General features: G+C 53.0%; 1 protein-coding gene across 2 annotated transcripts in view; it reads right to left on the bottom strand.

Moving 5' to 3' along the window:
• GLI2 (GLI family zinc finger 2) overlaps positions 1-20,386 on the bottom strand; it is a 242,664-nt gene that overhangs the window by 43,539 nt on the left and 178,739 nt on the right. Inside the window, exon 3 of one of the 2 annotated variants that reach the window (XM_059394473.1) lies at positions 14,809-14,914. The exons of the other annotated variant lie outside the window; for it this stretch is intronic. Coding sequence (XP_059250456.1) covers positions 14,809-14,914 — 106 coding nt within the window. The remainder of the gene's footprint in view (positions 1-14,808; positions 14,915-20,386) is intronic. 2 annotated transcript variants of the gene reach the window in all.

Raw genomic sequence — 20,386 nt, 5'->3', positions numbered from 1 at the left:
TCGGGTTGGGGCACAGGCTGAGGGTTACCGCTCACACCTGCCGCCAGAACCTAGACTCTCTGGGTCTGAATGATGGCTCTGCCACTTGCTGCAGGCCTTGGGTGCACTCTCTTCCCAGAGCCTCTGTGTTCTTGCCTGTGGGATGGGGCAGCAGTGGGATGGCTTGGGCTCTGTGTGCTGTGCAGCTCCGGGTGCCCAGTAGATGACCCCCCTGCCCCTGGTGCTCCCCATGTCTTTTCTCAGATTTAACGAATGACAGAGGGAAGACTGGCAGAGAACGGAGTGGACCCAGCCCAATCTTTCAACAAGTCCAGCCCTTTCTGCACGTGCTGGCTCAAGTTTCTGGAGGGAGATGAAAGGCAAAGCACGGCCGTGGAACCCCACAGAGCTACACGTGGCCCAGCACCAAAGTGGCTGGGCCCGAGCCAGCACGCCTGCACCCTCGGGTATGGGCGCCATCCCTGGGAGCTAGTAGAATGGGGATGGGGCCTTTGAGGGTGTATGGTTCCCCTAGGGCTAGGGGTGGTGAGTAAGACTCTGCTCAGTGGAAGGAACCCTGAGGGCATCTGACCCCAGTGCAGCCCGAGCCAGGGCGCAGGGGCAGAAAACAATTTGCTTCTTCCCATGGTGATAGGAGTGGTGGAAGTGCAGGGATGGGGCCCCAGCACCCCACCCATGGTGCTGTTTGGAGAGGCAGAACAATGCAGAACTGAGGGCTGCTGACTCACCCAGACTCAGCATGAGCCACTGAGGCAGATTCTCCCACCTGGGGTGGGGGTGGGTGGGGTGAGCAGGAGCCAGAAGCAAGGACCCTTGGCTACCCAGAGGCTCCTGATAGCTTTGTTCCAAGACTTTCTGTGCAGGTCAGTCGGGCCAGAAATGGGCAGGAATGGACGCTTTGCATCCCATTTCTCAGACAGCACAACCGAGACCCAAAGTAGCAGTGGCACGGCAATGGCAAGGTTGGTGGCACAGCTGGACTGGAACGTGGGGACCCACTGCTCTTATTGCCGCCTGCTCTAGGGGCCTTTGCTGAATATGAGAATAGGGAGTTCCACTCACTCGGGGCCTCAGGCCTACAAACCTCAGCTCAGGCCTGCTTCTCGGGGTGGCCAAAAGCATCGGCATACGTGCTTCTCTCGCTCACGCTCTACATGCCACCTGTGTGCTCAGCTACAAACAGCAATCACGATGTGCTCTTACAAATATGTAGTGGGAAGGAGAGAGGAGGTACGCACGACAGGCTGAACTTGACCTCTCCAAGATGCATCCGTGTCCTTCCTGATCCCTTGTTCATACCACATTTGCAAAAGATAAAAAAAAGGACTTGGCAGATGTGATTAAGGTAGGAATGCTGAGATGAGAGCATTTTGGATTATGAGGGGGACCCTAAACGCCAGAGCCAGTGTTCTAATAAAAAAGAGGTAGAGGGACAAGGATGAGGAGGAGGCTGTGTAGCCACGGGGACACAGGCTAGGGGGACGTGGCCACAAATCGAGGAGTGCTGGCAGGGGTAAGAGATGGCTTCTCCCCTAGGGCCTGCCGAGGAAGCATGGCCCTGCCCTCACCCCATGATACTGATTCTAGACTCCTGATCTCCAAAACTGGGAAAGAACATATTTCTGTTGTTTCAAGCCACTGAGTTCGTGGCAACTTCCTGGGAGCTAATTCAGTACGTGTGGCACATTGTGCCGGTGTGGAGTTAGCCCTCAGAGGGACTGACATCACCATCTGTGTTACCGTCGCCTTTCTTCCAAGACGGTATGCTCTTAGGGAGCAGGGCCTGTGTGTTGTTCCTCAGAGTGGCCTAGCCCCCGGGAGGTGCTACATCAGCGGCAAGCTGGCAGGGAAGGGGGAAGTCCCCTCTGTGCTGGGAGGGCTTCTGAGCATGCTCACAGGGCTCTGGAGCGTGCCTTCCCCCCTGCCGCCCGGATTACACGGTCACTGGCTCCCCATAGCTGAACGCGCCCTGCACACGGCCCCAACACGCCAACCCCTCCCGCCCCAGGGACCGCTGGCTCCCATGTCCTCATCCTGCCTTTGGGCTGAGATGCTACCACCCACCAGGATCACAGGGCCATGGGTGGAGTCAGAAGGCTCAGCATGGGGAGGCGGCGACCCGTCTGCCGTTGGCCCGCGGCTCAGGGCCAGGCACCCACTTTCTCAGAAACACTAGGCAGTTGGCCTTGGGCCCACCGATCTGCTAGAGGGGAAACAAATACCTCGAAGCTGGCCTTCCTGCTCTGAGCTGCTCTCTTCCTCAAACTGTGACTCCTTAGCAGCGTTCAGTCCTGGCTGAGCAGGGGGGGCCTGTGTTGGTTTTCGTCAGGGCTTCCCTGAAGGGCAAGGTCAGTGGCGACTACCCAGGGCCTACTCATGGATGGAGCTCCAGGGGCTCCTCCAGGCGGAGTTCAAACTCTTCTGCAAGGATTTTGTTTGCAGGTTTGGATTTTGTTATGTTTTGGTTTCCTGTTTGTTTGGTTGGTGTGGGGTATGTGAAACCATACACTGGCAAGCTTGCTTACCACGCCTTCCATATATTCATTTTAAAAGTTCCAGAAATCAAGCCCCTTTCAAGAGGCACCAAGGGGGTTTGCAACTGGAAAGAGATGTGTACTGAATTCTTTTGGAAAGCACCAGAGAACTGCGCCTCTCCAAATCAGAGCTCAATTCATTTTTTTTTTTTTTTTTGCAACAATCTGCATGTTCTTGTACATCTGGACTGAGCTCTGCCCCCATTGGGAGGCTCCGTAGATGAGCGAAAAGGCTCACAGTAAACAGGGCCTGGGACCACAGCATCAGCCATTCGCTGAGCCAACGTTCACTGAGTATGGGTCCTGAGGGAACCAGGTGGGGAGCTGGGGGTCTGAGAAAGACTCGGCCAGAACCCCACACCCAGGAAGTAAAAAACTCGACTGACCAATGCTGAGCCAGGTGGATCTTGGTCAACTCTGATTTTCCCAGGGCTCACCTTGAACCCATATTTGCACAGACCCCAGCAGAGAGCATGAGTCGTCATGAGGCTGAGATGAGGACAAGCTGTTAGGGTGATGATACTGGGAGAGCCCCCCTGATCCAGCCATGAGTTCAGGAAATCACAGCCCCCAAGCCTAGGGTTCACTTTAGTGCCTTGATGGAATCATCAGTCTGGGACCTCTGGGGTCATGCAGGAGAGTGGACACGAATTGTAGCCTACCAAGAGTATATAAGGTGCTGGAGGGGAAAGAAGTGTGGGAGGGAAAGAATTCATTCACTCCGCTAGGGCAATCTGAGAAGGCTTCCTATAGGAGGTGGCATCTGAAACTGGGTCTCAACTCTTATAGAGAAATGGAAAGGAGGCAGTGAGTGGTGCAGGCCTGGGTTTCCGAGGCAGGAGAACAGCTGAACAAAGAGCAGGTCATATCCCGGGATAGCTACCAGAGTCCAGGAGCTGAACGGCAGACTACACAGCTGATGGAATAGGAATGTGTAGGAAAAACCTTAAGGAAATGTCAATAACCTGACCTGGGTTACACAAGGAACTTCTCTTCATCCAGACACTTCACTGTGGGAATGAAGAGAACAGACACTAACTGAGAGAGGATATCTGCAACACAGATAACTAATTATGGAATGAGTGGCCTTCATATATAAAAAACTTGATTCACATCAATATGAAAAAGGCAACTCCATACAGAAATGAGCAAAATAGCTCCAAACGTACTTCACAAGCAGGAAATATTATCGGCCAAAAAACATAGGAGAGGATTCTCAGCTTCATCAGTAATCAGGGAAATAGAAAATCCAAATCATAGGAGATACCAAAATTGTGGCAAACATTTAAATGTTGCTGACGTGACCTTGGTAACCAGGATGTGGAACGAGCTGAGCCCTCAAGCCGCGGTAGTGGTAAAACCACCCAAGCAAAAGTCTGGCAGCATCTGGGTTTAAACCATGAACAACCCATGACTCAGCGATTTCACTCCTGGACATGCATTGACTCTAAGGTACAACCCGCGGTCCGGGGGGGGGGGGGGGGTGGTGGTGGTGGTGGTGGTGGTGCAGAAGATGGTACAAGAGAATTCACCTCAATAATGTTCAGAATCGCCAAAGTAGAGACACATCCCAGGTGCCTGTCTGCTCATTCTGGAGCAGAGAAGGGAGAATTCGTGAATAAAGAGCCCCAAGCATTGACGGGTGAATTTCTGGAACAAAACTTGACCCGTGAAAGCAGTTTCCCAATGAATCTGCTTGCAATGATTCTGTTGATATCAAGTCCACAAAGCAGAACTAAACAATGGGTTGTTAGGGGAGTCAGACATAAGGTGGAACTGTCAGGGAGGCAAGGGGAGGAGGAACTCCAAATCCCGAAGCCTGGTGGGAGGGGCAGCCCCTGGGGCAGGACGGAGGAGACCCCAAAGGTGCCGGCATATCCCCGATCCTTAGACCGGCCAGGGAGTGACAGTGTACAAGATCATTACTTTTTATGCTTTAACCATGCTTTTGCAAGTCCTTTTGTGCGTCTTCAATATTTAACAAGCCTAAATCTTAAAGAGGAGGGCTGGCTTCTGGTTCGAAGTCTGCTGAGTGCACAGGGGCTCGGTGGTGGGGAGTGGAGCGACTGCAGAGCTGCTCGTGAACTTGTGTGGGCTGCTGGAAAGCCTTTGGGGGCTCTGTGGTTGGCTCCCTGTCACCCAGTGGGCTCCTCGTGGCTATTCCCTCTGTCTGCTGCCCAGGCTCCTTCCTGGCCAGCCCCAGCCTGTCAGATGGGCCTGCTCTGCGGCCGACACACGCCTTTATACACGTGCAATCCGTTCGACCCTCTGCTCACCCCGATCTGTTACAGACCCGCGCACTCCCGCAGATCCAGCCAGCTTTCAGCTGTCACTCCCTACGCAGAGCTATAATAAAGAAATCACTGTTTTCAGCTGACAAAGAGCAGATTTCTTACTAAGTAAACACTGATGTTTTGGTAGGGAAATTAAGTTATAAAACTGCGCCTCCAAAGAAGGCCATACACATGGACTTGGTTAAGATCTAGCCACACGGGCAAGAGGGGTTAATTCAGCTGCCCACCCTTTATCACATTTTTTTCCCCCTTGAAACAGAAGGATAGGAAGTTTATCGGCTTTTTCAAACATAAAAACTGAAAAGCATAAAAGGCAAGAGGGAAGTATCAAGGAGACTTTTTCCCTAGCCAAGTGATGACTTGCACAGAGCTGGGGTTGGGGAGAGACCCTGGATGCAAGCCATGTGTTGGGGGGTGGTGGGGCAGGAGGGGCTGGGGGGTGGGGTGGGGGTGGGGTGGAAAGAGGCCCTGGGGGAACTGGGGCCCGGATTAGGCCCTCTCCAGGTGACCTGTGCTGTGGGTTAACCTCTGGGGATAGGAGGCCTTTGTCTGTAAGAACGGCCAACCTCAGCTGAGCACAGCTGAGCTGAAGCTTCCAGAAAGTCAGGACTCTATGGGGACTATCCTCTCTCAGGGCAAATGCAAGGGGGCTGGCCCCGGAGCCATGGAAGCCATGGAATGAGACGTGTGGTCTTGGGGCAGGAAGAGCCTTCAGGAAAAGGAGGGGTTTCATTACACTGCCCCCGGGGTCTGGGTTTAAGCCATGAGAAAAGTCCAGGGCATGGGTGGGCTACACACAGGGAAACCCCTCCACAGAAAGAATTCTTCAGCTCTGGCCTGGCCCGCCAAAGTGGTGTGTGGAATTTTCTTTCCTGGACTCCTGTCAAAACGAGATGGATAATCCCAAATAGTTTAGATAAAAGTCTTCTTAGAGGTGTGTGTGCTGCTGAGTTTTAAACGAAGTTTTGAGCGCATTAGTGGGTGCATTGGAAAGGGCTCCTCTTCCTACTGGCATCTGTGTCTGCCTGGGAGTGGCCTCTCACTGGAGCAGGGGCAGCCTCAAGAAGACCGTGGGGCCCCACGGCAGAGTGGGGCTAGGGTGGGATCGGGAGAGACAGGCCTCCGGTGCCTTCCTCCTGGTAAATGCTTCCCAGTCCTGGCTTCCTAGTGCTCTGGGCTTTCCCGCCCCCACCCCTTTCCAGTACACCGCTCTGTAACCGCCCCCATTTTTCCTCCTTTCCCTCCAAGACCATGAGATATGTGTGGGCAGCTAGGCTGGGCCTCCTTGGGCCTAGATTCCTGACACCTGACACGAAGCTGGTCCCTTCTAGGTACGGGGTGGGTGACGACAGAGGAAGGAGCAAGAAGAACTCCACCTGAGTTAGGCAACAGCTAACCGCAACTTGCTAGGGCAGGGCAGGTCAAGTTCATGTGTCAGAAACACAGCACCTGGCAGGAGAGAATAGGAGAAAGGGCTTCCAGGGTGCCCAACATAGGTCTTCTTTTCCGTGGGCACCAGAGCAAGTAAGCGACAAAGCAGCGCTGGCCACTGTCGTGGGTGCTTGACCAGGCCTCAGCGACAAGGCACTGCTCACGAAGCCCCTCAACAAGTGTTGAGACTAAGGTGGGAAGGAGTGACCTCCAGCGACAGTCCCTGGGACACAGTAAATCAAGCAGTGAGGAACTGGGCTGAATGAATGCATTCTGGGCACTAGCATCAGTGTCCACCCAGAGTGGACACCCCAGACATGTGCACTGGGACAAGACCCCACCTCAAAGGCCAATCCATCCACTGAAATTTTACTCTTAGAGATTATTTCCTTTGGCTTTATTGTTGCTCTGTTCCCATGTCTGCCAGCAGGGATAGCTGCCTGTAACCCTAAGATTTGCAAGGAAGATTCCAGTTCCTCTCCAAGGACAATCACAGCACAGAGAAATGCTCGGGACTGAGAGTCAGGTCTCATTTACTAGCAGAGTGATCTTGGGAAGCTCTTAAATTCTGGGAACCTCTAATTTTTTGCTGTATGAAATGGGGAGAATATCATCTACTTTACAGGGTGTTGGGGGGACTGGATATGATGCCATCTACCTAGCACACAGCAGGGTGACTGCAATGAAATATGTTTTTACTTCTGGTCTCGACACAAGGGTGAAAAGAACAAATCATTGTCCAGTGCTCACTGTGTAGCAGGGGCTGTTCTATGTGCTTTACACACATTCCGCTACCTAATCCTCAAAACCACTCAAGGGGTACTCTTGTATCTTCATTTTAGAGATGGGGAAGCCAAAGCTCATGGAGGTTCAACTGCCAGCCCAAGGGCATAGAGAGTAAAAAATAACACAGGAGGATTTCAACCCTGGCCCCTCCCCATTCTGCCCACATCTTGGGGGTGTGGGATGGGCTATGCCAAGGTGATGGGGGCCCAGTGGGCTAGGAGAACCCGAAAGACCATCTGTCAACCCTGCAGGACCTTCCCACCAGGAAGCCCCTCCCCATACCAGCTTTGCCTGCCCTGCCCAGTGCAGACCCACCTCATTTCTGCACATCAAGATCTGCTTCACTTCTGGGGCCCCTCCTGCCCAGGCTGACCACATGGGCTCTCTCCAAAGCCCAGAGCCAGGCAGCTCCTCTTCTGCGAGGGGCTGGCATTCAGCACAGATCAAAGAGCAGGCCGGCTTATCAGACACGCTCCTCATTAAACTTTTACAGGCCAGATTCCATTATAAATGAGCTGTCTGTCCCACACTGCAGAGCATGTTCCTGGAGCTGGGAATCTGAAGCCCTCGGAGCTGGGAGAGTCCTTAGCAGAGGTCTCAGTGTGGAGAGGGCCCCCTAGAGTCAAACTGCCCGGGTTCCAGTCATGGCTTTGCTACTTGCTAGGAGGATGTCACTAGGGAAAGCAGTCAACTGCACTGTGCCTCAGTTTCCCCACTTAGCAAGTGGGGGTGAGGATGCCACCTTCCTCAAAGGGTACAGATGGGGGTTAAGTGGTATAATCCAGAGGGCTGGCCCCAGGCTGCTGGGACTGACCCTCAGTGAGCGCTGCCCCAGTGTCCTGCTGCCTGCAGGGCTGTCTAAGGACCACGCACATCCCCGTGAGCCAAGGCTGCAAACCTATCTGTCCCCCCAGACCTCAGACAGCCACTGCCCTACACACTGCCTGGTCCTGGAGTTCTCCGGGTACCCACCTCTCCAGTGGCCCTGAAGTAGTGGTCAGCTACATCAGATTTAAAGGAGCACTCACTGCAGATAAAAGGACAACTTGGACTCCTGGGAGGAAGAGGACAGCCGTGGGCCACCCAGTCCCTCAGTCCTTCAGCCAGAAGCCAGGCAGACACGCCCTTCCGCCGCCTCTTCCTAGCCTCCCCGAATCTCTGAAAACAAGTACGCACATTTGCTGAGGGGAGAGAACGTTCTTTGTTGAAACGCAGTGCCCGTCTTCTCTGAACCGTGAACCTAGTGGTGTGGTGCCAAGAATCAAGAAGAAAATATTATTATCTTCCTGCCTTTCAGTGATTGGCTGAGGACAGGGCTCTCAGGGGCCCGGGACAGGACGGGCTGAGCAGGCTGTGTGTTTATTAATCTCGCAATGAGCAGGTACAGTCTTTATGGAACACTGACCTTGGGAAGAGCCATCTTCAAATCCCTCCAGATTAGAAAGTTCAGGAGCTCAGCCAGCGAGAGCAAAGCAACTACTTTCTTAAGTGATGCACACCAACAGAGGGGCTAAATGTCCCCATTAATATGCAACCACTAGGATGAGGTGGCTTCAGACATCTCTAACAGCTCTCCCAGGGGGCTCTGGGTAATTTGCACGCGCGACAAAGTGTGCAGATGATGGTGGAAGGCGGAGGCCCTCGCACCAACCAGCTGGCATTTCCTCTTTTCCTAAAGTACCTGGGCCAGCATGTTGACTTCGCATGAATTAATAGCTAAACCCCAGAGCCATCTGTCCCCAGCAGGAACCCCTCCTCCTCTCTCCTTATCTTGCAGGGTGGCCTTGGGCTGTGACTGCTGGAACCCTGCTCACCAATGACAGCTCAAGATCAAGTGATCTGCAGGGGAGCGGTTCATAGTGGTTGGCTCTCCAGTCTTGGCGGGTGCGGGGGGTTGTGGAGGTCAGAGGTCGTGGAACCAGGCAAGAGGAGAGAGAAGGGGGCCAACCGTCCTGTGGCTGAGATGCTGTGGCTATCCTCGTTCCATATGCTCATCCCCTTTTGCAAGCTGAGAGTATGGACAGATTTAGGTCAACTTGTGGGCACCGCATCTGCGAATGGGTGATAAAAAGGGACCAGGGGATGTTTAACACCCCATACTTCGAGGTCATTGTCATTGAGAGAAAAAGCCCTAGAGCCTGCTGATGTGATGAGTCTAGCAAGGCAACACGCAGCTCTGAGCCCATTTTCTTGGGTCTAAAATAAGTAGGGTGGCCTGCAGCAGTCCTCAGACTCTGGCCTGTAGGTAAACAAGCAGATACCCAGTCCTCACCCTAGCCTGCAAGAACCAGAACCTTGGAGATTGGACGGAAGAATGTTGCATCTTTAAAACACAGCCAAGTTCTGGTGATTCACAGACCTGTACCCCTGGGGATAAAAATATATGTTTATAAAAAATAAAAAATTATATATAAAAAAAAAATCGCAAAAAAAAACCCCAAAAAACAAAAAACACACAGCCAAGTTAAGATAGGCAGCCAGGTTTGAGAACTACAGCGTTAGATGGTCTCAGTAACCCCTCTGGGCTAGAAGCAATGGGAACTGGTCTTCTCTGAAGGCCCAGGGCAGAGGCTGGGATGAGAAGGACCCCATAAGCCACACGGGGAGTCAAAGAACGACCCTAGCCTCCCAAATCAGGAAAAGGAGCTTTTACTTTCTCCAAAAGGACTTGGGACTGAGGGCAGCCCCTACTCCTGCTTGTATGACTGCCTACACGGAGCAAATGGAGAGCTCCAGCTGGGAGCCCCACAGTGCCATGCCTCAGCCTCTGTCCCCACAACACCTAGCAAGCCTGTTTCCAAGGGCCAGGGGCTGGCAGGGGATCCAGAGAATTTGCTTTTCCACCAGCAGCGGCAAGGCTATGGAAAGTCTGCGGGGAGTGTTGGTTCCCATCCGCTGGCTGGCCTTCTCTTCTTGCCCTTGACAATGGACTCTTGGACCCTCAGGATCATTTCCTCACGGGGCGGGGGGGGGGGTGGTCACAAGAGAACCACGCCTGATCAACAACAACCCCTCTACCCATTTATCTCCCCATCACGTGTGGTTTACATGGATAAGAAATGTTGCCTCAGGAGTCTACAGGCAGTGTCATCTACCCTTCTAAAACCTCCTGGGCACCAGTGAGCTACACAAATCCTGTAGTGGGTTTGCACTTCTAGGAGATGCGGAAAGGTGCTGTCAGGATGGGGTGGGCACATTTGTGAAGAAGCCAGCTCGGCATGCTGGCTGGGTTTCCACACTGCCCCCTCCCCACCCTGTGCCCTTCTCTTCCCTGTGTGGCTGCCTGTGGCGGAGGGGAGGGCTGTGACCTGGACCCAGGGACACGACAGCTCTGGCAGGTCCCTCTGCTGTGGGTCCCCCACTTCTATCGATCCCCTAACTGCTCCTAAGGGTACCCTAAAAATAAATCTGACCACTTCCTCTTGCTCCTGGTTGCCTAGAAGATACAGTCCCAATTCTCCAAATGGGAGAAAAAAGACCCCTCCTCTCTCCATCCCCAGTGGTACTCCTTCAGTCCTATTTTCTACCTTCTTAGTGACAGCCACCAGAGAGAATCCTCTTCGAAGGTCATGCAGTGGCCTGCCTCTGCCCCCAGGGGCCTGGGCTTCCAATGATCCCCGCCCCCATAAGCAAATGCAAACAGCGACCATGAGACTCATCACTATTAACATCTATTCCATGTTTCCAAATGGTCCCAAGTGCTTTACTTACATGCCCCCATGGAATCCTCAAAATAACTTGGTAGATGGGATAGGTGCTATCATTATGCCCTATTACAGATGGAAAAACAGGTTTATTCATTCGGGGTTGGTAAGCTCTCTCAAGTTCAGAGCCAGGGTTCAAGGCCAGCTGGTGGAGCAGGGCTGGTGACGGAGCACTCCCGCAGCGCCCCGCAGCGCCCCCGGGGGTGAGGTGGGGAGGACAAACAGTTTGTGGTGGAGCACTGCACGCGGAGCCCAGGCGCACGAGGCGCCCAATCCCGGGGCCGTGAGGACCATGAGAGCCAACGGGCAGCGGCCCTGGCGCAGAGCAGTAGGCGGAGGCTCCGGGTGCAGCTGACAAGAGATGACACCGCAGCTCATTTGCTGTGCAACGTTTGTGTAATTAGACACATTTGGCGCCGCAGAGGAGGCGTGGGATACAGCGGGGGCTTGATGGATCGGGCACTCCTCCGGGCTCCGACCGCATTAATCACAGAAGCCAGAGCCACGGAGGCCGTTGTTTTCTTATAGGCCTCGTCCTGTTTCCACACCAGTGGGGGAGGGGGAAGGGGTCCCGATGCCCTTGCCTTGTTCCCCTGTGGCCGGGTGGGGACCGATCATCCTGAGGCTGCCGGGGAGCCCCTGGAAGCCCACCGTGGCAGGGGCGCGGGGCTCGGGAACAGAGTGCTGCTGCCCATCATCACTTGGGTGTTAACCAGGAGAGCCCGGCTGGGGGAGGGGAGGCCAGCGGGGATGACACCTGGCAGGTCCGCGCGCCTCTGTGAAGCTCAATATAGCACAGCGGCCTCCCGAGCAGAGCCAGGCCGGACCCAGGCCCTAGCACACTGTGGACACCCTTTATTGTATTCTACTGGGTGATGCCACGCTGGCCAGTGGGTGGGGCTTGGTGATCCCAAACAAGCCTCAGAACCTTCTGTGCCCTAATCCCTGGAATCTGGGACCATAACCTCTTAGGGGAAAAGGGACTTTGCAGATGTGATGGAGTTAAGGATATCGAGGCAGGAAGATTATCTTGGATTATCCATGTGGGCCCTCAAAGCCATCACGGGCACCTTTAGAAGAGAGATGGAGGGAGAAAAGCATTACAGAAGAAGAAGGAGGATGTGAGGACAGAAGCAGGGGGAACACAGGGATGGGTCCAGAGACAGGGGTCCTTGCTGAGGCACACAGGTGGCCTCCAGAAACTAGGGAAGTCAAGGAAGCAGAGTCTGTGCTGGAGTCTCTAGAAAGAACCAGCCCCACCAACACCTTGACTCACTCCAGATTTCTGCCCTCCAGAACTGCCCAAGAGTAAGTCAGCATCGTTTTAAGCCCCTGGGTAATGTGTTACAGCAGCAACAGGAGACTGAAACACTCCCCTTCAGACATCAAGTCGAGTTCAAAAGTCACCTGGGCCAGTGAGTGACAATGCCATTTCCACAGGCTCACTAGCCTGCCCAGACCTCCCGTGCTGCTGGTCACGAAGGCTCTCAGTTTCTCCCAGTGCTCTTCCCGTCCCCCACCCCTCACTGGCCAGGGAGTCAGCAGTTCCACCTTCCTCCCAAATACAGAGAGACTCAGCTCCTTGATTCTCCTTTGATGGTCAGATGCCACCCGCTGAGCCCTTTTCGGGTAGACCCGCTAGTTCCAAACATGCTCACCGAAGCCAGCTGCTGGAGCTGTGGTCCCAAGCCCGGTAGCTGGAGGGGCAGCTGGGGAGCGGGCAGGGGCTGAAAGGACCCCATCACCTACCGGGTGGGCATGGGTACCAGGAGCAGGCCCTCATCAAGGGAGACACGACAACACACACTGACACGAAATGAGAAGTTTCCAACATTTGAAGGTCCCCATGAGAAAACTTGAGGGGCCTCCCGATGCCCACATCTGGGACCATTTCAACCACACACAGATAGCGACAACAACAGAGTATAACTCAGAATAAGATGTCTGCCTATGCAGTTATTTGGCATAAGTAAATAATCAAAGAAAAAAAGATGTGGGGGGTGGGGAGGAGATGGAACTATTCCTCACAGAAGAATTCCAGGCCAAAAACGTGGAAGGAATGATGGAAACAGAAAATCACCATTTGGAGAACATGAGTAATTACAGTTTCTGGCTAGAACCGTCCAATGGATGTTAGTTAGTAGGTGAAAATTTGATAAGACACAGGATAGTTACATATTAAAGTCTCAGCCCCTCCCCCAAGATATTTATTAATGACAAAGGGACCAACTTTAAAGGGGAGAAACCCAGCAGACCTCAACTTATCATCTAAGCGAGCTGCAGTGATGAGACTCCTTGTCATCGTGTGCCTCCTGACACGACCCACTAGGAAGGACAAAGTCCCACCTTCATGGTATTAGTCCCCCACATGCTCACTCTAAACTTCATCATGAGGCAAATTCAGGCAAGAGTCCCCAGTTGAGGACACCTGTACATTTTGTACTGGCCTGTCCTCCTCGAGAGGGTCAAGGTCATGAAGGACAAGAGAAACTAAGCCACTAGCCCAGAATAAAGGAGGTTTGACCAAGAAATGCCAAGGCCACATCCCAACAGGAAGAAAAGAAGACATGAGTGGGGCAACTGAGGAAACACGGATAAGATTTACAAGTCAGTTAATGACCCCATATCAGCCTTCCGTCATGTAGATGTGAGTCCTAGGGGAGCCCAGCAGGGGGTGGGAGGAATCCTGGAAATCTCTGTACTATTTTTGCAACTCTTCTCTCATGTCTGAAATTATTGCCAAGTGAAAGATGCTTTTTTAAAAAAGAAAAGTCTCCGGTTTGCTCTACCTCAGGGCGGCGGCAAGGGGTGCCCAGCAACAGGAGTTGCCAAGGGCTGCGACCTCAGTCACCAGCCTTCTCATTGGGCCAGGTGCTTTTTTGAACCTAGGGAGTGCTCAGCAAGCGTTTACTGACTTCCTTCAGGCAGGAGCTGGGACAGGCAGGAAGTAGGGTTTGTCTTCAATGGGTAGAATGGGTGGAGAGTGCTCTCATTCAGGCAACACTCACTGATCATGGACCTGGTACTGTCAGCCACTGGCAAGGCAGCAAGGAGCGGGAAGCTCAGAGCCTGCTAGGGGGTAGGTGGGAAAGCAGATAATTCCAGAGAAGGGCCCCCACCCGGTGTAGGGGATCCTGGTGCCCCAAGAGGAGCACTCCAGGAAGGTGGGCAGCAGAAACAGAGGCGTGGACACCTGCAGTAGAGCTGTGTGTTCTAGAACCCTGAACAGCAGCTTGGCGTGGACAGATGAGATGGCTGGGTCCAGAGGGATCCTGGGATGAGTTGGGCCTTTGCAGTAGATATGGGGGTAGGGCAAAGGTTTCAGTCTCTTCTCTGGAAGTGTAATGTGGGGCCCAGTCTTGGAGTCATAAACACCAAGAAAAGTGACATTAGCTATAGGCTTCGAGGCTATAGGTGAGAATGAAGAGGGTAGGGATTAGGCTTAGTGCGACAGCACTGGGACACGTCCTTCTACCTGGGAACCTTGTCCTTATCATGGGGCTTGTCCTTATCATCACGGTGACTCTAAAGTATAGGGTCTAAACTGGGACATGTAAAAGAACACTAAATTAGGGGGAAGCAAGGTTTCCTCTGAGCAGGGAGCCTGAAGTGGGGCTCGATCCCAAGACCCTAAGATCATGACCTGAGCTGAAGGCAGATACTTAACTGACTGAGCCACCCAGATACCCCTAAGGTCACCATGCTTATATAGGACCTTTGGCTTAGAGGGAATTCCCACTGCTTGAGTACACACAGAACCCCAAGGTGCTATGGCTACAATGGGACAACCCGCAGCCTTGGCAGTGAGGGTGTGCGAGCCGAGGAGGGCTTCCTTCTCAGGTAAGCAGACGGAGGTGCGTGTTCACGTCCCACGTACACATTCACCCAGCATCCTGGGTTCATGCACCCCTGGTGGCACAGGTGACTGTTGGCTTAGAACAGTACAGATTAGGAACTCCAGAAAAACCGAATAGAGACAGGACAGGTGGCTAAGACCACCAGCCTCCCCGGAGGCAGGGGACTGCATGCCGGGCCATGGGGGGTGAGGGTAGAACTTACCCGTGCACGCCGTGGGCAGAGTGGGGCTCATAATGGTACCTTCCCTCCTGGTGTCTCATGTCAATCGGTAAGGGAGCATGAAGCGGTGGCAAGAGGTGCTGCGGCACTGTGGAGTGGGAGAGAGAAACAGGCCTTTCAAAAACTTTTCCCCTCCCTCAAAAGGCAATTTTCAAAGGGCTTTAAAGCTCCATGAATTTCAGGGGCAAAAGTAGCCAGGACAAGGGGGCTCGGTGGTGCCCTGGCTATCACACACCCACGGAGGGGGATGAATAAATAATCAAAGTCAGCCCAAGAATCCGACATCGTTCACATAAAAGATCCCCAACCGCGCACTTGACAAAGACAAGCAGCTAAGCGCTCTTTGAACTCGGGGAGATTACAGGCTCAGCCGCAAATCAGGACTGACAGAGCAGGCAGGCTGCTGCCCATTTCGGCCTGGGCTGCGTGTGGCTGGAGCAACCCCGGGTGATGGCCTCCGGATGCTGCAGTCACCCTGGCTGGAAATATTTACCCAGAACCATCTGCAAAGCCAGGGTCCGCTCCCTGTGGCGGCAGCCAGCCTAAGGGATGCCCGAACCCCAGCCAGCCGCCTTGCCCTGCCCTGTCGGTGGTGCGCAGTGGACCCCTACGCGGGTCTGTCAATTCTCCAGTCCTCCTGTTAATGACCAACCCCCAAGTGAACTGGTGGGTGCCTCGGAGATGCAGACGCCAACACATGGGTCTGGCTTCCACAGTTGGGTCAGCCTCCCCTCTGCACTTGGCCTGCCCTCAACAAATCATTGTGATAATTGTAGGATGCTCTTTGCTTATTTAAAAAAAAAAAAAAAATTCCTGGGTCCCCTGGAGGCAAACATAATTATAGGCTTTAGGAAAGCAAGCCTCTAAAAAGTAGTCAGACCGGGAAAAGGGCTAAGAAGTGGAGATTTCTCAGTCAACTCTTAGTTCGACTGAAGGTCCTGGGCCAGCAGGCGGGTTTGTGGAGTCTGAATTGCAGAATCCTTGCAAGAGATGGGGATGGGTTTGTTTCCTTTGCGTACAGGTCAGCAGCCGGCCCAGCCTACTGTAAGGGATGTAAAAACATCATTCTGCTACCCGTTTCCATGCAGACAGATCCTGGGACTGTCCTATAAGCCCTATGAATTCTTTTTTTTTATTGTGGTCAAATATATACAACATAAAATTTACCATATGAACCATTTTTAAGTGCACAGCTCAGTGGCATTAGTATATGTGCTGCCGAAGCGAGCACAAGTGGCATTAATACATTCTAATCAGGGGGCCGCCACCATCCATTTGCAGTATTTTCCATCTTCCCGACTGAGACTCTGTCCCCATTAAACACAAACTCCCCATTCCTGCTCTCCCCTGGCTCCCCACAAGCACCACCTGCCTTTCTATCGCATGAATCTATTCTACATACCTCATATGAGTGGAATCGTATGGTATTTTTCCTTTTCTGTCTAGCTCATGTCACTTAGCATGATGTCCTCAAGGTTCATCTGGTATAGTACGGGTCAGAAGTTCCTTTTTAAGGCTGAATGATAGTCTGCTGTGTGGATCTTTGTCTGGTTATCCATCTACTCGTCAACAGACACTTGGGTTGAAGTCCATGGTTTTTTTTTTAAGATTTTCAAAAATTTAGGGGCACCTGGGTGGCTCATTGGGTTAAGCCTCCAAATCTCCATTTCATCTCAGGTTGTGATCTCAGGATTGTGAGATGCAGCCCCTCATTGGGCTCCATGCTGTGTGTGGAGTCTGCTTAAGGTTCTCTCTTTCCCTCGGCCCCTCCCCACTCCCACTTGGGCACACTCCCTCTATTAAAAGAAAAAAAAAAGAAAAGAAAAGATCTTTTCATTTTTAAGTAATCTCCACACCCAATGTGGGGCTCAAACTTCCAACCCCAAGATCAAGAGTCACACGCTCCACTGACCCAGCCAGCCAGGGGCCCCGAACACCAGGAATTCTTCAAAGAAAACTTTCCCCCTGAAATTGTAACCTTAATTTCTACATACTCAGATTTATCTTCATAGTTCCACAAAACTGGCACCTTTCATGGGTACTGAGAACATGGATTGGGTCAAGCTAGCCTTCCCTGAACCCCCAGGAGAATCAGCAGGGAAGCCATGTCCAGCTCCCCAGATGTTTAGGAAAGGGCTTTTGGGGATTTTTTTTTTTTTTTTTTTTTATGTGGCAAGGCAGACCAGATTATAGTATTGTTAATTTGAAAAAAAAAAAATAGTGTGATTTGTGTGTTTCTGAATGTTTTCCTGCATACCCCAAAGCCCCTCTGAGGCAGCCAAGGTAGGTGTTCCTGGGCCCATTTCACAGATGAGGAAGTGGAGGCTCTATGGGTGATTTCAGGCCAAAGTCACAAAGCTGAAAAGACAAGCGAACCTGCAAGGGAGTCCAAGGTGTAGGACAGCTGGTCATGGGTTTTTCCCTCTGCCCAGCCAAAATGAATCCTCAGGAGCAGTCTGTGGGTACAAGGGTGATCCCTGGGGTCCTTCTGGTCCCACCTGGAGTATGTATTCTATTTAACAAAAAATGCTCATGCAGCACTGGGCCCTGCTCTTGATGCTTTGCCAATATCCACTCCTGGCTCTTTGTGGCAGCCCAGGTGGCTTTCACTCCAGGATTCCTGGTCCTCCCACTGGCCGTCCCCCAGCACACAGGTGAGCTTTTCTTCCCTCCTCTTGCCTCCTGCAGAAGCAGAAGGCAGTCCCCTAATGCCCTTGGAGCGCAGACCTTGCCCTTGACCTCACTAGCTAAAAGTGCTCTTCTTGGGGTTAATGCAACTTCCCCCAGGTCTCAAGAGCTATAAAATCTGCAGGAATGGAGGGCTCATGGTTGTTTACCAGGCAACTATGAAATGCTGGGGATACCAGGGCTGAAGCCAGTGGCTGTGCATGTGCGGTGTGTGTGTACGTGTGTGTGTGTGTGTGAGAGAGAGAGATGCTCTCCCCAGTTAAGGCTGCACCCCCACTTTCTGCTGGACGGCTGGGGTGCAGGCTGTGGAGATTACCAGGGGAAGTGGCTTTCCCTTAATTCTGGGCAGCAGGCCGTGGGACATTGAGGAAATCGTGTCTCCTCTCTGGGCCTTATCTTACACATCTGTACAATGCGGATTCCTGCCAGGACAGTCCTGCTGTTTGTGAATGGTCACCTGTTCCCTGGAGAAAGAGCCATGCTTGTCCCAGCCAGGAACACGCTGAGGTTGTAGGAGGGATCCCTGAGCAGGGCATAGGAGTTTAGGGTCCAGACACTGTTGCATTGCTATGGCCCTATCCATACAACCCATGACTAAGGACCAGTGACCTTCCAGATGTGCTCAGTCCACCAGCCTCTGGGGACTGAGCACCAACCAGCTGTCTCTGGGGTGAACTGGGCACTTAAGGCCATCCAAGGGTTGAAGGTTGATCTGGCCCATCTGAGGTCTCAGGACCCTTTCAGACCGGCATGGCCTGTCCCCAAGTGCCTCTCATTCAGAATTGAATGCTTTGCTCAGAGCCCTTCTGCCCGGCTGCGGGAGGAGAAAATTCCCCTTTGGGCTCTTGCAAGAAGTTATTCCGTCTAGAGGCCATCAGCAGCACCCAAGGAACATGAAGATATACGTCAGGAACAAGAGCTGCCTTCAAGTGACATATTGAATGAGATCCTTCCACACATTGTTTTCATTGTGGGCTCTTTTTTTAAGTTAAAAAAAAAAATCCAAACTAAATTATGTTCTTCCGGCGGCGGGGGGGGGGGGGGGGGGGGGGGAACACACACACACACACATCCCACATGTCATTTCAAAGAAATGGCTCTCTTTTTAAGTTTCTGGGGAAGAAACTCGAAGCTGGAAATTTTCTATGCATCACCCCTGCCCCTCTGAAGAAAATGCACATTTGTTTTTGATGCTACACAGAAGGAGGACGGGTCTGGGAAGCTGAGGATGGTGGGGCCTTGACTTTTATTTTTAAACCCAGAATCTTTCTTTGCTAGGGCTTAAAAGCCAGATGTTGCTTGGCCGGTGGTCCCAGGGGTGAGGGTTTTCTGGCCTCCGCAGTGTCCCTGATCTCACGTCGGGAGTGAGGAGGCCCAGAGGACCCTCCCCGGAAGCCCGGGTCTAGTTCATGTCCCATTCATAGTGACTCCGGTGAATTTCTGCCAGAGATGCTGGGGCGGGGTCAGCAGAGGGTTCAGACACGGAATTGGGAGAATTGGGTCATGGAAACATGACTGGGCAGCCGCGTCAGCAGCCGGAGGAATTCTCCTCGGATGAAGTCATGTGTTGCTACAACGCAGGGGCGCTGCCCCGAGGACTGAACTCAGGGAGGGTTGGAGAGGCTGGCCCAGAGCCGGAGGGGCTGGCGACGTGAAAGCAGCCATCTTCCGGAACAGACTGGATGCGTCAGGGGCCGGCCCCCGGGCTGTCCGCTCCCTAGAGATTAGCATGGTCTTCCCTGACCGTGGTCATCTCCATTAAGACCACAGGAGGGAATTAGCTTGGAGCACGTGCACTGGTATGCTCCACCTGCAGGACCAGAGAAGCAAAGTGTTTCTGAGCAAAGGGCTGCATTGCCCGGCGCTGACTGAGGGGAGATGCCCGCAGGTGTTTCCGGAAGGAGGCGTGGTCTTAGCACAGTGCGGCTCTGAGTTACAGGGAGGTGGAAACGCACGTTAGTGCGGTCCGGGGACCCTGGGAGGGAGGTCAGGGGTCAGGGCAAGGTGTGAACCCCCATACCCTTGTTGGGCAGCCGGCCCATGCCCCACAGTCGCCAGGGTGACCAGTGCTGTGGTGCCTCAGACACCCTGATGGGCTCCAGGCAGCCTCTGATAAGCTGCAACAGAGGCCTTCGGATTTGGCCTGCCTTTCCGGGGTCAGGAAAGCGCTCTCTGGCCTCCAGTTTCTCTTACAGTATGGGGGACTCTCCTTGGGATTCCCGCTTAAAGACTAACGCAACATGTTCCTGTCCCTTACCATTTCCTGCCTCGTAAGTAATATCCAGTGCAGCAGTTTCATTTGTCTCCTTAAAAGCAAACGGACCTTGGGAAAGTCACGGAAACAAATTCACACTGAAGTGCAGCTGACCCACCAGGTCACCTTCCCCTTAGCAGAGGGACCAGGCAGACGGAGACACCTGTATCTTTGGAGAAGGAAGGTGCGCACATGGAGGAAGGAGAAATGGGCACGTGAGCAGGCTTGAAGACCAGTACCGTATACTTTACTGTTAGATTGAAATCCAGATTCTTCCTGAGCTACCATTAGTCAAACGACAGTCTTAAGGGGAATGACACGTCCCCATGGTCTATGGAGCTTGGGATGGGGTAGGAAGCATGTGAGCCATAAATCCCGACAGACTTGGATGTGAACCCTGGTTTTGTCATCGCTAACAAGTGACAGGCACTCTGGGCTTTCATCTCTTCATCTGTAAAATGGGAACAACACCGACCCTCGCTGTATGTTTGCAATGTCTAGCACAGAGCAAAATACCAGTGAGCGGCACTCCCCTGAGGCTGTGAGTGTCAGGGGAAATGAGAAAAGGGCCCTACTTCCTGCTGTAAGGGATGCCGAGATGCATCAGGCAGGCCCTCG

This window comes from Mustela nigripes, chromosome 3 (genome assembly GCF_022355385.1).
Source record: "Mustela nigripes isolate SB6536 chromosome 3, MUSNIG.SB6536, whole genome shotgun sequence".
Classification (NCBI taxonomy): Eukaryota; Metazoa; Chordata; class Mammalia; order Carnivora; family Mustelidae; genus Mustela; species Mustela nigripes.
The sequence above is the reverse complement of the archived record's forward strand: the minus strand, read 5'-3'. Positions and strand labels throughout refer to the sequence as shown.